This window comes from Lepus europaeus, chromosome 14 (genome assembly GCF_033115175.1).
Source record: "Lepus europaeus isolate LE1 chromosome 14, mLepTim1.pri, whole genome shotgun sequence".
Lineage (NCBI taxonomy): Eukaryota > Metazoa > Chordata > Mammalia > Lagomorpha > Leporidae > Lepus > Lepus europaeus.
In genome coordinates, this window is record NC_084840.1 from 13,366,397 (window position 1) to 13,384,110 (window position 17,714).

At 39.4% G+C, this 17,714-nt stretch overlaps 1 protein-coding gene across 2 annotated transcripts in view; it reads left to right on the forward strand.

The window, feature by feature from the left end:
- Positions 1–17,714, forward strand: part of CRB1 (crumbs cell polarity complex component 1) — a 244,451-nt gene that overhangs the window by 16,889 nt on the left and 209,848 nt on the right. The window contains exon 4 of one of the 2 annotated variants that reach the window (XM_062211545.1): positions 10,420–10,477. The exons of the other annotated variant lie outside the window; for it this stretch is intronic. Within the exon in view, the coding sequence (XP_062067529.1) occupies positions 10,429–10,477 (49 nt within the window). The 5' untranslated portion in view covers positions 10,420–10,428. The remainder of the gene's footprint in view (positions 1–10,419; positions 10,478–17,714) is intronic. 2 annotated transcript variants of the gene reach the window in all.

The window sequence follows — 17,714 nt, forward strand, 5'->3', positions numbered from 1 at the left end:
AAGAGAGATATTATAGCCTCTTCATAAAATGTTTTATAAAATTTCACATATTCTTACAAATACTAAATCATCAGATTACAATTTCTATTTTATCATTTTTTAAAATCAGGCACTCATAAAGTTATTTTTAGGATTGTTCTAGTCCTTTAAAAAACAAAGGATTTTGATATAAGTATTATTTTTAAACAGTTTTTCCTTTTTAACTGACACACAAAAGCTGTACATATTTATGGGTTAGCATGAGATGTTTCAATACATGTATACCTTGTGTAATGTCCAATCAGGGTACATATTCTTTGAACTTTTGATAATTATTTATTTATTTATTTATTTATGGAAAACATGCAAAATCTTTTCTTCCAGGTTTGAAGAACTATACACTACATTATCATTAGCTATAGTCATCCCATTGTGCAATAGAATACTAAAACATCTTACTTCTAACTGTAACTTATTACCCATTAAATAACATTTCCCCATCTTTCCTGCCTCCCTACTCTAACCAGCTTCTGGTAACCACCATTGCACTCTCAACTTCTATGAGATCAACTTTTTTACATTCCACATACAAGTAAGATCATGTAGCACTTGTCTTTCTGTGCTTGTCTTATTTCATTTAACATAATGATCTTCACTTCCATCAATGTTGTTGCAAATGACAAGATATCATTCTTATAGAGACTGAATAGTATTCCATTATGTAATCGTAGCACATTTCTTTATGCATTTTTCAACTGATAGACACTTAGACTGTTTCAATTTCTTGGCTATTGTGAAAAGAAGTGCAATAAACATAGGAGTACAAATGTCTCTTTTACAGTGATTTCATTTGCCTTGAGTATATACCCAGTAATGGGATTGCTGGATCATATGGTAGTCTTGTGTTTAGGTTTTGTTTTTATTAAGGAAACCCAATATTGCTTTCCTCAATGGCTGTGCTAAGTTATGTCCCCGCTAACAGTGTCAAATATTCCCTTTATTCTACTCATCCCCAGAATTAACTATCTGTTGTCTGTTTGATAATAGTTAATCTATCTGGAGTGTGGTACTATCTCATTGAATTTTTGGTTTGCATTTACTTGATGTTTACTGAGGCTGTTTGTCATTTGTATGTCTTCCTTTGAGGAATTTCTGTGTAGATGTACTGTCCATTTTTATTTATTTTTTTAAAGATTTGTTTTTATTTATTTGAAAGTCAGAGTTACACAGAAGAGAGGTAGAGAGAGAGTCTTCCATCCGTTGGTTCACTCTCCAGATGGCCACAACGGCTGGAGCTGCGCTGATCTGAAGCCAGGAGCCAGGAGCTTCCTCCGGGTCTCCCACACAGGTGCAGGGGCCCAAGCACTTGGGCCATCTTCTGCTGCTGTCTCAGGCCATAGCAGAGTAGCTGGGACTAGAACCGACGCCCATATGGGATGCAGGTGCCTCAGGCAAGGGCTGTAACCCACTGTGCCACAGCGCCAGCCCTGCCCATTTTTAAATTGGAATATTTGTTTTTCTGCTGTTGAGTTATTTGAGTTCCTTATATATTTTGGTTACTAACAACTTATCTGATATATAGCTTGCACAAATTTTCTCCCATTCCTTTCTTCACTCTGTTGACTGTTCTCTTTGCTGTTCAGAAACTCTTTAGTTTGAGGAAATCCCATTTGTCCATTTTTTCTTTTGTATTCTGTGCTTTTGGAGTTTGATAATCCCCCAGATCCCTGTCCATTTCGTGAATCTCATTATTTAAGTTCTTTAATAGCTGTCACAAAATAAAAGGAGATAACACCACCTCCCTATTTAGTAGCAGATGAGTGACTAAGATATGAATTCCATTTGAGGAAATGCTTCAACCTTCCTTCAGCTATTTGTCTCTGAGATATGTTACTTATAAATAAAATGATGTAAAATATGACATACAAAAACTTTTGGGAGCTGTTCACTGACCTGTGCCAACAGGAACCAAGTATTTCTCAGACCGCAACCAAATTCACTAAGCTGTACATTTTACCTGTAAATATATATTCATGTGCAAAGGGTAGACACAGCTTTAGTCTATGAGAAATGAAAATCCTTCACCAAAAAGCTGAAGAACTCTATTTTGTCAATCAAAATCCACTGGGCCCAAGCAGTGCCTCATATCAAACAGGGTCTCCGTATTCATTTCTGACATCCTCTCTAACTTCACCTCTTATCAGGCCAATCATGGTCTTGCCCCCAAGAATGAAGAAAAAAGAAAGCCTTCAGTCAGTTCTTCTCTTGTCTCTCCAACCTTCTCAGATCAGCTCTTCAAAATGACCTGAAACAATGAGGAGAATCAGTGTTAAGGATACCTACATTGCCCAGGGGGGTTTTCCTTTATAGTTCTTTAGAGTATTTACAAAATTTATACATACAAACATAAATGAATGATCTTAAGTATTATATAAAATATAAGTTATGCTTTATTCAATATGATATCTTCCCTGAATGATGGTATCTGAGGGTGGATTTTAATCCAAATCAAAGATTTAAAAAGAAAATTTCAAGTAAATGCCCTTGAAGGACACTTTTGCTCAATCCAAGTAACACAGAGCTGTATCTTCCCTCCATCTTATTTCTTACTTTTCCTAAGTCATATATATATATTTTTTTGACAGGCAGATATTAGACAGTGAGAGAGACAGAGAGAAAGGTCTTCCTTCCGTTGGTTCACCCCCGCAAATGGCTGCTACAACTGGCGTGCTGCACCTATCTGAAGCCAGGAGCCAGGTGCTTCCTCCTGGTCTCCCATGCGGGTGCAGGGCCCAAGCACTTGGGCCATCCTCCACTGCACTCCCGGGCCACAGCAGAGAGCTGGCCTGGAAGAGGAGCAACCGGGACTAGAACCCAGAGTGCCGGCGCTGCAGGCGGAGGATTAGCCAAGTGAGCCAGCCTTAAGTCACATTTAAAACTGAAAAGTCTCAAATCTTAACTCAGGCTCACAATTAACTTAAAATTCCACACTTGCAACTGATGTCTGTCTATCTTAATCACTTCTTTATCAGAAACATTCTCTGAAATCTAGGTGGGGGCCCTCATACCTCCACAGCTCTGTTAGTCTTTGTCAACATAGTTATTCTCTGTGACCACATGCTGATGTCTAGGCCTTCCCAGGCCTGCTTGATGGATTGCTTAGGGCTTTCCTCAGCAGGTATCACATTGCCAGCACCTTTACTTTTCTGGGATCTCCTCTGCAGCTCCACAGTCACACACTTCACACTCTATGCAAGGGTCCAACACTGCAGCAACAACTCTCCCTGACTTCCCAGGCTTTCCTTTGACATCTTGGAGGAAATTCCCATGATCCCACAACCTTTGTGTTCTTCACGCCTGCAAAGCTAGCATCATATGGACAAGGTCAAGGGCTGCTGCCAGCAACAGACACTCTAAGACCCCCTTATGTCCAGGGCTGCAATGTCTGTGGAGAACTTTGTCAACCAGCCAGAATCCAGAGCAGGCCCTGGGGCTTCAGGAAACAATTGTGCCCTTCCAGGCCTCTGCATCCTATTGGAGGGCAGCCCTGAAGATCTCTGAAATCCCCTCAGGGTCTTTCTTCCTTGTCTTTCCCATTAACACATGGTTCACTTTTACCTGGGCTACTCTGATTAGCAAGCAGCTTCTCCACTTCACTTTCCAGTCCTGAGCATCCTTTTTTTCCCATTCCTTCTCTGGATAGGCTGCTGCAAATTTTCCAAATATTTTTGTTGTGCTCCCTTTCACTCCTGATTTTCACCACAGAACTAATAGCAGCTGGTAACAGCCATGATGCAGCCTGAACGCTTTGCTGCCTTGAAATCTTCTCCCCAAAACAAACCAGTCAGTATCTTTAAATTCAGCCTCCCATGAAGTCTCAGGACACAGATATAATAAAGCCGGGCTGTTTGCCACAATTTCACATGGGCGGGCTTTAGTTCACTTCCCAATAGAAACCTCATTTCCATCTGAGAGCTTGTCAGCATGACCTTTTTGGTCCACATTTCTACAGCGTTCTGATCTGGTAAGTCCTCCCCAGAACTTCCCAACACACTCTGCTCACAGCATGCCAGGCTTTCGCTAATCTGCTCCACCAAACTCTGCCAACCTTTCCTGTAAGCCAAAGGCTCCTCCCCATCTTCAGGTATAATTACTAATAATAACCTCACTTCTCATGGCCAAGCTTATGTGTTGATCAGGTTTCCATTACTCTAATTAAGTACCAGAGAGGAACTAAGGAGGAAAGAAGGTTTATTTTGGTTTGTAGGTAGAAGTTCACAGTTCACAACTAAGCAGCCCCATCAGTTTGATGTCTGGTAGAACACAGTGGAGGGTATATGGAGCAACAAGCACATGGGGTGGGGGAAGGAGAGAGAGAGAGAGACAGAGACAGAGAGAGAGAGAGAGAGAGAGCACACTCATGAGCTCTCATGAGAATGCCCCTCTGAGGGCAAGCCTCCAATTATCTAAAGACCTCCCTCTAGGCCCTAGATTCTTTCCTCCATGAGGAATTCAGAGGCTACAATTAGATCAAGTCTCCACCCTTAATCCACAAATCATTGTTTTAAAAACATCCTGAAGCTGGTTGGAAGAATTTGTATAGAACCCATAAACAGGATCAGCTTGCCCACCATTCATCAAGCCAATAACATACACCATGGTGTTATTTTACCAGTTGGATTGAAGTGCATGAACCTTCCATCCCTTTATATCCCTTTATCCTTCCCCATTTATTATATTTACCTTAAATATTTTTCTATATTGATTTAGAAGTACATCAGATAGTGTTATGATTTTTTATTTGACCACTGAACATAATTCAGAACAGTGAAGAGGAGAAGGAAAATCTATTGTCCTCACTTGTGATTTTGCTTACCATGTTCCTTCTTCCTTTGTGATGGTCCCTCTTTCATAGTTTACTTTATATTTAGAAACTTTTTTTGGCTATTCTTTTAAGGTGTGTCTGCTGGTAATAAAAGTTTACTTCATCTGAGAATGTCTTGATTTTTGAACAATTGCTGGAGAGTATGCTTGCTAAATATAAGATTTGAAGTTGACAATTGATTTCTTTCTAAAGATGGAAAAGATTTTCTTCTTTTTGGCCTTCGTGGTTTCTGATGAGAAATTTGCTGTCATGAAAATAGGTTTGTCCCTGTAGTTAGGATGTCATTTCTCTCTCAGTGTTTTCAAGGGTTTTCCTTTAACTTTCAAAAACGATAATGATCTGTTTTGATATGTATTTCTTTGGGTATATTATGTTTGGGATTTGTTCAACTTCTTAAATCTGGAGGTTTATATCTGACAAATTTAGGACGTTTTCAGCCTTTATTTCTCCCTTACTTTTTCTGCTTTATGCTTTCTCCTTTCTTCAGGGACTCTGACACAAATGGTAGAACTGCGCTATGGTCTCATAGGACTTTCTTTGGCTTTGCTGAGGCTTTTTTTCTTCACTTTCTTCAAGAATGTTTGTAATCATTCTTGGAAACGTTTTTTATCATGGCTGCTTTAAAATCTTTATTGGGCATGGGCATTTGGCCTCATGGTTAAATTGTTACTTAAGACACTTGTTATCTCATAGCAGAGTATCTAAGTTCGATACCTGATTCTGGCTCCAGGCTGCAGCTTCCTGCTAAGGCAGACCTTGGGAAGCAGTGGTAATGGCTCAAGCTATTAAGTCCCTGTCACTCATATAGGAGAGTGGATTGAGTTCCTGGCTCCTGGCTTTAGCTTGGCCCAGTCCTGGGTATTGCAGGAATTTAAGAATTGAACCAATGGACGGGGGCTTATTTTCTTCTCTCTCTTTCTCTCTCCACACCCACCCAAAAATAAGTTTAAAACACACTTAAGTCTTTGTAAGATAGTTCTAACCTCTTTCACCTTGCTGTGGAAACCTGCGGATTGTGTTTTACACATTCAGTTTTGGATCTTTCTGGTTCTTGCTCTAATTGGCAACATCTATGGAAATCTGAAAATTTGAATTTTATGTTAATAAAGGTCTTTGGGTCTTTAAACCTTCTATATTAGCTGGCTTCCTCTGACATTATTATAGCTCAAGAAAGTGGTGAATTACTATTGGCAGATAGAGGTAGAAGTTCAGGTTCCTGGGCCTGCGCCGTGGCTCACTAGGCTAATCCTCCGCCTGCAGTGCCAGCACCCTGGTTCTAGTCCTGGTTAGGGTGCCGGATTCTGTCCCGGTTGCTCCCCTTCCAGTCCAGCTCTCTGCTGTGGCCTGGGAGTGCAGTGGAGGATGGCCCAGGTCTTTGGGCCCTGCACCCACATGGGAGACCAGGAGGAAGCACCTAGCTCCTGGCTTGGGATTGGCGCAGAGTGCCGGCTGCAACACACTGGCTGTAGTGGCCACTTGGGGGGTGAACCAATGGAAAAAGGAAGACCTTTCTCTCTCTCTCTCTCTCTCACTGTCTAATTTTGCCTGTCAAAAAAAAAAAAAAAAAAAGTTCAGGTTCCTCACTCAATCTCCACATCAAAGAGTGGGAGCCCCTGGTGGTCTCCCCTGGTACCTTCCAGGACAGAAGAATACATTATTATTGTCCCATGTGGCTTCCAACTGACACCACAGTGTGGGTAGAGGGAAGCTGACCTCACTATAATTGGGTGGGACAAACATTCGAATTCTCTAGTTGGGCTGCTGTAATGTCTAGTTGGACTCCTGTGGTAGTCATTGGTGTAATGGAAGGAGCGTGTCCCCACTTGATAGAAAAGACAGTTCCTGTTCTTTACTCAGCCTCCCTAGCACCACTTCTTCAGAAGGGTTAGGGTGTCTTGCTATAGCCTGATAAGGGTGGCCTCTAAGTTCTCTGCTCAGCCTTTGCAGGAATGGGCAGGGGTGGGACCACAGCTTCTATTTTGTGGTGATTGGCAGGAATGGAATGTTCTTGCTTGGTGACTGCATTCCTCATCCTTTGACTAAAGCAAGCAAGCTCTAGATAGAGTTTGGTTTTTTTTTTTTTAATACATATATATATTTCTATTTGACAGGTAGAGTTATAGACAGTGAGAGAGGGAGAGACAGGTCTTCCTTCCGTTGGTTCACACCCAAAATGGCCACCACAGCCGGTGCTGCGCCCATCTGAAGCCAGGAGCCAGGTGCTTCTTTTTGGTCTCCCATGCGGGTGCAAGAGCCCAAGCACTTAGGCCATCCTCTGCTAGCCTCTGGGGCCACAGCAGAGAGCTGGACTGGAAGAGGAGCAACCGGGACTAGAACCGGGCGCTCATAGGGGATGCTGGCGCTGCAGGCGGAGGATTAACCAAGTGAGCCATGGCGCTGGCCCCCAGCTAGAGTGTTTTTAAGTCTGCACTACTTGAAAATCGTGAGTAGCTTGCTTTTTTAGTCTCAAGTCTTAGATATTTGAGGCAAAAAGAAAATCCAAAGAGCTCACCATCATGTAATTTCCCAGGCCGACTCCCCTAGATGTTGACTTCTCTCTATCGTTTAGAGTTTTCTGGTGTTTGTTTTGTATGTAATGCCCAGGGTTTTTAGTTGTAATTAACAGAATGAATAAATAGGCGACAGTATATTTACTTGATCTTCCTGGAAGAAGTCACCATTTTTTAAAAATTCTTAAGTGATCAAAAAAGAGGTCAAAAGAAGAATAAAATTTCATGACACATGAGATTTTATAAAATTCAGAATTCAGTGTTTACAAAAATTTTGAAGAAATATAGTTCCTTACATTAATTTACAAATTGTCTTCAGCTGCTTTTATGCTAGAGTGGCTGAGATGGAATAATGATATCAGACACTACATGGCATACAAAGCCTAAATATTTATTATCTGATCTCTTATATTAAGTTTGCTGAGCCCTGGCTTGTACTGTGGATTGAATTATTAATCTTTTATTAACAGAGCTTAAACTTCTTATTTGGTGTAGCATTATTAAGCCTTTTTACTGTAATGTAAACATAAACAATATTATCTAAAAACTAAAAAAAGAAAGAAAAGGTGAGAGAGGGAGTGTCGGGAGGAGAGAGGGAAGGGATGGAGGGAATATCATTATATTATTAGAATTATATCTATGAAAAATATTGAATCTGTTAAAACTAATTTAACAAAAAATTAAAAAATTTATTAACAGAGCTTAGTGTGGTCATTCTCAATCAAACTATAAATTCAGACAGATTCTACTCTGTTTTAGGCCCTTGTAGATGCAGATTTGATTACGGTCAGAAAACTACCTAGTATCCATCTTTTATTTGCAACAAAATTTATTTCATCAATTCTAAGTAGTAATCCCTCCCACACACATTTTAACCTTTCTGATTCCCCCATCAACACTTTGTCATAGTTTAATTGGTAAAGTTTTGTTCTTTTTTAGTGATATGTAAATTAATAATGTACTTTATAATTGATGATGTCTTAGATTAACTGGAAACTGTAATTCATTCAGAACAATAGTGAATATATTGTTGTTTTGTTAGAAACATATGATTTTGGGTAAATGTATCCACATCCCACATCAGAGTGCCAGTATCTAAAACCCAGTACCGAATCTTGACTCCAGCTTCCTCATTTGCAGGGGAAGCAGCAGTAGTGGTTCAAGTGATTGGGTTTCTGCCTCCCATGTGGGAAACCTGGATTGAGATCCTGCCTCCCAGCTTCTGCCTGTCCCAGGACTGGCTGTTGAGGGCATTCAGGGAGTAAATCTACAGATGGGCGCTCTCTCTCTCTCTCACTTTCTCTGTGTGTGTATGTGTGTGTCTATCTGTCTGTGTGCCTTAAAATAAATAAATAAAAATTTTAAAGTTTTTTAAATTTTGATATACGTACACACACACATATACACATAGCTTTTAGTCTTAAACCATGAGATACTTGTTTTTTGTCAAATAACTTTTCCTTAGACATTGATTTCAAATTAACTCTTTTTACTTTTGGTTAGGGAAAAAGCTTTTTTATTCACTTTTTTTTTCAATTAAAATTTTTCTGTGAAAATTTGCTACCAATACTCTTACATAGTTTTTCACTGTCAAAATGTTTCTCAAGAAGCCTGAATGTGTCAAAAATATTCTTACTATGATTATAAATGTTTTTATATATTTGTAACTTCTGTTGGCATGTTAGAACTGTATAACCAAGGTTGTCGATATCTTAATGTCAATCAGTTCTCATACTAAGTCTCATAAATAGCAAGTCTACAACTGAATTTGGAAGGCATGATGCAAGCAGGGAAAAAAACTACCCCAAACCAATGGAACTATTTTCTGCTTATCTAACCTTTCAAGGGCACTTAGCAGTTAGAAGAAGATCATAAGCACAGACAGATTTCATGATTAGAAGGTTCATTAGTAAGAAAGTACAGAATACTAATCACAAGACTTTCATTTGCACTGACAAGGTCTGACCTAGCTAGCATTCATCAGTGACAGTGGAATTGCTCCCTGGTGGTATCAGCCACAGGGAAAGCAGAGAAAACATGTTCTTCATGGAAGAATTCATCAAAAGTAAGCAGGACTGCATCACACACCATTGCTTCCAGAGCTCCCCAGAGAGCAGCTAGCATCTTCTCTGAATCCGTTTGTTTGGTCTGTAAAATTCAAAATGCTCAGGGGAACTTTGCATGTTAAAGTAAGTTTAAACTTTGGAACCCTGGAACAACCATCACATGAATCTGAACCTTAGACAATCTAATGCACCATGAGTAGGTGCTCTGGTCAATTCAAATCCATAGCTATAGGTAGCAATCATGGATGACATAAGTAAATATTTCTATTTAAATATTGTGACACCAAAAAGATTACTATGTTACTATTAATTGAAATTATAAATTTTAAATCTGGAAGGGGATTTTTATATTTCAATTATACATGTAAATTTAATGACTCTTTTCTCAAATGTGATAATTTTCAACATCATCTAAAAGCATTTTACAAAGAATAATTGAGTTGTGCTTGGTATTGTACAGGACAAAACCAAGCACTGTCAGTTTTCCCATCTGCAGAGAACTTATTGCTAATTTGTAATGAATTAGCAAATATACAAAGTAAGAGATAACTGAGTAGAAGCACAAATTTCTCAGACTAGATAATCTCTTCTGAAAAAGAGCATTCTGTCTTTCTTCATTTTTCTCTCCTTCCTTATAAATAACTATTGTAGTTATAAATCTCAAAGTTTAAAAGATAAGTGTGTATGTTACAGATCGAACAGGGTTTGCCTCCACAAACTCATGCAGACATTGAAACCTCAAAGTCTAACTTTAGTGGTTGAAGGATTAGGGTAGCGGCTTGATCCAATTGTGGTGTCTGATGGTGGAACCTTTGACAAGTGATTGAATTGGACTAGTTTGACAGGTCGAAGCCCTGTGATGGTCTCATGGTGGCTTTCAAAAGAGAGAGACATGAATATGGAGGAAGTGTGTGTTCCTTGTGCTTCTCTGCTTCCTAGCTCACATGTGAACATCCACCTGTCTCTCTACCATCCCCAGCCTCCCCAGATGTCTGAACCAATGGGAGCACCTGGTCTGGACTGTGATTCACCAAACTGTGAGCTGAATAAACTTTCTTCCTTCTTATGAAACTCCCTTCAGGCATTTTAGTTAAAGTAATAGAAAGCTGACTAATACAGTACAAGAAGGCACACTCTGAAAAACCTCTACTTTACCTCACAGCCACCCAAATTTTCTTGCTACAGTGAAATAAGGTTGGTTTTCCTTTTTCAATTCTTGCAATATTTTTAAAAGATTTATTTATTTATTTGAATTACAGAAAGAGAGAGAGAGAAAGAAAGAGAGAGATCTTCCATCTGTTGGTTCACTCCCCAGATGGCCACAAAGGCTGGAGCTGAGCTGCTCCAAAGTCAGGGGCCAGGAGCTTCTTTTGGGACTCCCATGTGGGTGCAGGGGCCCAGATGCTTGGGCCGTGTTCCACTGTTTTCCCAGGCCATAAGCAGAGAGCTGGATTGGAAGAAGAGCAGCCAGAACATGAACCAGCACTCATATGGGATGCTGGTGCTGCATGTGGAGGCTTAGCCTATTATGTCACAGTTTGGCCCCTGCAATATTTCATAAATTAAAGAATACATATAGTACTTCCTTTCTGTAACATAAATGGTGCAAACACACCATACATACCATTTTCAGGTTGTTTTTTGAAGGTAAGAGTTACAGAGAGGGAGAGACAGACAGTGGTATTCCATCCGCTCACTGGTTCACTACCAAGATAGCAACATCTGCTGGGGCTGGGCAAGGCCAAAGCCAGGAGCCAGATGCTTCTTTCGGGTCTCCCTCGTGGGTGCAGGGGCCAAAGAACTTGGGCCATCTTCCACTGTCTTCCCAGGCACATTATCAGGGAGCTGGATTGGAGATTGGGAACAGCCAGGATAGGAACCAGCACCCACATGGGATACCCACGTGGGTATTGCAGCTACACTACAATATCAGCCCTCTCACATTGCTTTTTTATTTTTTAACAATATCAAGATATCTTCACGATCAAGTTTATGAAGATATTATTTATCTTTCTTGATAGATATTATTTAACTTTTTTATCTATTAAATATTCACGTCAGACATTTTAACCATTTTCCTTTTGATGGACATACAAGCTTTTTTAAACTTTTATGACTACAGTGAAATCATGAAAGATCTTGCATACAGAACACACATGTTTCAATTTAGGAAAGATTGATACAAATATATTCATTTTGTGGATATTTCTGAGTGAAGGAGAGCAAGAGCTCTCCTTAGATAGTATAGGGATATAAACTACAGGGTGGTTTATACAGAAATAAAGGTATGATAAGGGTATGAAAGAAAACAGTATGGAACTACTGAACTTAATGAAAAATAATGAAAACGGTGTTTAAAGAAGAATGTTCTAAGTATAAGATCTTTCTCCTGGCACCCTGTAGTTGCCTGGAATTTTGGGGAAAAAAAGATGTTTGATGCTTTCTATGTAAAATAAAGCTTATTTTGTGATAGATTTAAGTAGGCAGATGGCTACATAAGGGAATGCAAAATAGTAGAAAATTAGGACCTACATTTTTGGAGACTAATTTAGATGAGAGAATCTGGCTAGTACCTGATAATAAATATCAGGAAAAACCCAGAGTGGAAAAACCCATTAAAAGCAGAGTTAGTAAAAGTATTTGGTAAATTTTGGTTCTAGGGAACAGGCTACATGATGCTTTTCCCAGATATACTCTGTTGTGAGTTTGTGAATTGTGATGAACATTTATGAGCACCATGCACTTCTGTCTATCTAGAGAAACATAATCACATTTTTTTGTCATATGCGGTACTACTATTTTTTCAGTTTTTCATTTGCTTTTCAGTTAGTTCAAATATATTAACATTTTTCTTTATAATATTCATTTTGGTATTAGTTGTAGAGTTTGTAAACTTTATAAGGTTTGTAAATTCCCTCTAAATCACGTAGTCACATCTATATCCTATTTCATGTCATTGATTTTTATTTTTTATTTAAATCATTCATCCATCAAAACTTTACCTTGATACATAGTGTGAGGCAGGGCAAAATCTTTTGAAGACCATTTTCAATCCTCCTGTGGCGTTATTTTCTTTTGTTTCCACATTAATTCAGTGAGTTCCTTTCATCTCTGTTTTTTTTAATAAATTAAATATTTTCCTAATTTTAAAGACAGTGCCAGTCTCTTTTTAGATAAATAATATTTTCATAAGACTAATTCCCCCTCTTTTTACTCATTTTTGAATATGAATGGTTGGTATTTTTTTTCAACTCCATGATTAGTTTATTTTGAACTCTCACTCTATGCCTACATTCTGTTATGTCATTTTCAGATTTTATATAGGATGGTTGATTTACACAAGTTATTACCATTTGGATGATTTAGCAACATTTGGGCTTTGAAAGAAGGCTTATGTAGTTAGAGCAAAGGGACACTGTTTTTGCTCTCTCTTGAACCTGTTGATATATAAGATAACTAAATACTAGCCTCCTACCTAATGTATTTTTAAACCCAGCTTCCATTATGGACAGATTTGTGGCTCTTACATCCTTCCAAAGGGAACAGCCTGCTGTCTCAAGAACGAACTGCACCTCTTTAACAGGTAGCCCTGTTTCTCTCTCTCTCTCTCTCTCTCTCTCTCGCTCTCGCTCTCGCTCTCGCTCTTTGTGTGTGTGTTGTTGTTGTTGTTTTGGCTATGATACGATTTTTCTTTCCTTTGGGTCTCCTGCCAGAGCTTCTTTTGATGCCACTGATCTGCAAAAATGTTTTCAAATGAAATGATTTCCACCTGTCTTCCATTCTGCCCACCTGGAAATCTGACCTCTATGTTGAAATTTTAAATGATTTCCCTAAAATATCATTATAGTCACCATTTATAAAACTACCAAAAGACAAACTTCATGCTGTTTTTCACATAGTATTTTATCAGAGGAATAGTACAGTGACTAAGTGCATCAGTTCTTTATATAAACTGATTTGCTTTCATAGCTCTGCATGAACACTGTGGAACTTCGAGAGAAATACCTAATTTCTCTGTTTTGGTATAATATCATGTGCCAGGTGCTTCTCAACTTATGATGGAAGTTATGTTCCAATAAACCTACTGTATGTTGAACATATTATAAGCCAAAAATGTATTTGATATAGCTAACCTACTAAACATCATAGCAACACAACACATTATAGAGTGTTCTTGGTATCCCTGTGTGATCCTGTGGCTGCCTGGGAGCTAAGGTTCACTGCCACTGCTTGAAATCAAGAGTATCTTACCACATATGTCTGTCCCAGGGAAAATTCAAACTCCAAAATTTGAAGTACAGTTTTTACTGCGTGAGTAATGTTTTTTCACCAATGTAAAGCCTAAAAATGGAACATTGGGGGCTTTCTATAATTGTCTGATATATAAGTACATGTTATTTAATAAATAATTATTTAATTAATGAAGTTAAAAAGATAGTATGATATTTCAGGACTGGTTGACATCAAAGCTTGAGTTGTTTTGTTTTAAAAGATTTATTTATTTGCTAGAGTTGGGGTGGGGGGGAGAGAGAGAGAGAGAGAGAGAGAGAGAGATCTTCCATCGCTGGGCTGGCGCCGTGGCTCAACAGGCTAATCCTCCGCCTTGCGGCGCCGGCACACCGGGTTCTAGTCCTGGTCGGGGTGCCGAATTCTGTCCCGGTTGCCCCTCTTCCAGTCCAGCTCTCTGCTGTGTCCCGGGAGTGTAGTGGAGGATGGCCCAAGTCCTTGGGCCCTGCACCCGCATGGGAGACCAGGAGGAAGCACCTGGCTCCTGTCTGTGGATCAGCGTGGTGCGCCGGCTGCAGCGGCCATTGGAGGGTGAACCAATGGCAAAGGAAGACCTTTCTCTCTGTCTCTCTTTCTCACTATCCACTCTGCCTGTCAAAAAAAAAAAAAAAAAAAAAAGATCTTCCATCTCTGGTTCATTCTCCAAATCCTTGCAAGAGCCAAAGCTGGGTCGGACCAAAGCTATGAGACAGAAACTGCATCTGGGTTCCCCACATAGGTGAAAGAAACTGTTACTTGTGCTATCCTCTACTACCCTCCTAGATGTAATAACAGGAAGCTGAAAAGTGGAACATCCAAGACTCAAACTGACACTCTGATTTGGGATGCTGGCATCACAAGCAGTGGCTTAACACAGCTTAAGAATGTAAGCCCCCAAACTTGAGCTTTTAATGATCTTTCCTTAAAGTATCTCCTTTACTTTTGCTTTGGCAAATGATACCACTTTGTCTAGGCTGGGAGTGGCACATATTGACCATCTCTTGCGTCCTTTATTTTAGTAGTTAAGCATTATGTCAGAAATTTCGTAAAATTTACCCCACAGAGCTTTCTTTCCTGTTGCACATGCATGTGTGTATCGTGTGTGTGTGTGTGCTTAAATCATTTCACTTGGGGCCAGCATTGTAGCATAATGGGTTAAGATGCCACCTGCAATGCTGGCTTCCCTTATGGGTGTTGGTTCTAGTCTCAGATGCTCTACTTCTGATCTAGCTCCCTGCTAATGCACCTGGGAAAGCAACAGATGACAGCAAGTGCTTGGGCCCCTGCATCCACGTGGAAGTACTGCATGAAGCTTCTAGCTCCTCTCTTTAGCTGGCCCAGCACTGGCCAATACTGCCATTTAGGAGTGAACCAGTGGATGGAAGATTCTCTCTGTCTCTGTGTCTCTGTCTCTCTCTCTACGTATACACACACACACACACACACGTGCGTACGCGCATATATATCACCCTCTCTTTCTCTGTAACTCTGCCCTTCAAATAAATAAGATAAATCATTAAAAAAAATTAAGCATCAGTTACATAGGAGAGTTAGATTATTTTCCTAGTTTATTCAATACTCTCTTGTGCTTATATTTTTTCCCTATTCATGATCCTTTGTTAGTTACCAGAACTTGAATTTAGTTAATACCTAGAGCTACTCATGTTTTTAGATGATTCTGATTTCTTTACTTATAGTAGTGAAATCTTTCTGGGTATAACTCAGAGTGGACTTAGTCATTCACAGTTTATTCATACTAAATCAAAAGTCAGCATGCTTTTTCTGAAAAGGGCAAGGAAATAAGTGTTCTAATCTCTACAGGCCATATTGACTCTGTTTCAAATGCTTCATCATTGTAGTATGAATGTAGTCATAGGTAATATGTACATGAACTAACATGGTTGTACTCCAGTAAAACTGTTTATGAGCTCATAAATTTTATTTTCATGTATTTATGTGCCATAAAATATTAGTCTAATTTTTATCCCTATTTAAAATAGAAAAATCAGGCACAGTTTCAGGGTTTTTTTTTAAAAAACATTTATTTTATTTATTTGAAAGGCAGAATTACAGAGAAGGGGAGACAGAAAGAGAAATCTTCTGTCTGCTAGTTCACTCCTCAAATGGAGTGAACAGTGAAAACAGTTCAGGGCTGGGCCAGGCTGAAGTCAGGAGTTTCATGTGGGTCTCCCACGTGAGTGCAGGGGCCCAAGGAGTTGGGCCATCCTCGGTTGCTTTCCCAGTTGCATTATCAGGGAGCTAGATCAGAAGTGGAGCAGCTTGGATATGAACTGGCACCCATATGGGATGTGTATGTCACAGTGGGTGGCTTTACCACGCCGGCCCCTAGTTTTCAGGCTTCAAATTGGCTACTGAGTGTTCTGCATACCATAGATTGCACTCTGCCCAGCCCCACCCCACCCTAGTTGCCTATAATCCTTATTATCCTGCTTATCCTGTTTTATCCCTCAAAACATACCTAGAATTACCATTCTTAAATTTAAGCCACTAATCCGATATCACTCCTGTACTAGTTGAGCTCTCCAGAGAAAAAGAGCCAGTTGGAGACCACATATGTTATGGAATTGGCTTATGTGAGTATGGAGGAGAAGCACCATGATGTGATTGTAGCAAGTGGTATAATTCAGGTCAAACTAAATGGCCCAAGAACCAGGAACTCTGATGAGCAAGAGCAACAGAAGATGGGTGTTTCCACTCAGAGTGAATTTGCCTTTTTGTTCTTTGTGAGTTCTCAGTGGATTGGACGATGCTCACCCAGATTACTGAGAACAATCTTCCTTGTTCAGTCTATTGATTCAAACACTATTCTCTTCCTGGGAGCCCAGCTCTGCTCCTGATTTCAGCTTCCTGCTAATGTACACTCTGGAAGACTGGCAGGTAATTGCTCAAGTAGTTCACCTGTTATGTGAAAGACCTAGATTGAGTTCCTGGCCCTGGTGTTGGCCTGGTCCAGCCCAAGGCACTGCAGATATTTGAAGATCTCTCTCTCTCTCTCTAACAAAATGAAAATAAATAAATTAGAATCTAAAACTGATTTATGGATATTGGTAGTGGTCCTGTTTCTAATTAATATAAATTCCTACTCAGAAATTAAAGCATCTAAGTCCTTTTTGCTCTCTCTGCTCATTCAATTATCACCACCACAGAAAAGCAGAAACAGGAACACAATCATTCCTGGTCTAAAGCCTTCAGTTCCCTATAGTATTTTTTTCCCCATTGCTTGCTATAAATAATGATTGCATAGAATTTGTGTGAACATTACTCCTGACAAAGTAGGACAGAATAGTACAAAGGCATGCATGGGCTGTTCTGCTCTTGGAAGAGCCTGAGTTGATGTCCCAGGTGAATAATCACAAGGTACAAAAGCTTGCTGAATTTCTAGGAAGCTTTTTATCAAATGCATGTGCTGGTCTCTCTTCCCATGAACTACATTTATATCTATAAATAAATGTATCTAGCCTCTCTGTGGAACAGCAGAAGAGACATATGAAACTGGGAGGCTGGAGAGGGTAGCGTGTAGTTTGAATCAATCACTGACCAAAGCCCTCTCACCACCAGCACCCCTGGAACATTTGGAGGTCTGAGAATATTTCTGTACCAGGTGCTTATTACAAAAAACAAAACAAAACAAAACACCAAAAACCACCTTTCCAAGATCTAGCCTTTTTATCTCACTGGGTTTACTTGTAAGTGGCAATAAAAACTATCAGCACACATCACTCTTAGTATTTCTTTAGGACCTTGATAGCTTTTGTCAAATGAAACACTACCTCAAAACTTCAAACCCACTAAGAAAAAACTCAGAAGAATTTTAGAGCAAATTTTTATTTAACAAATGATTCTTTGCTTTGCAAATGATGAATCTGCATTGCCTGCTTTCAAAAATGATCTGTGTATCCTTGTTTTCTCTCCTAAAAAACAGATTTTTGTGTAAAATATGGCCAATATGAGCACTACAATAGAATTCCTTTGTTGTAGCATTCAAAA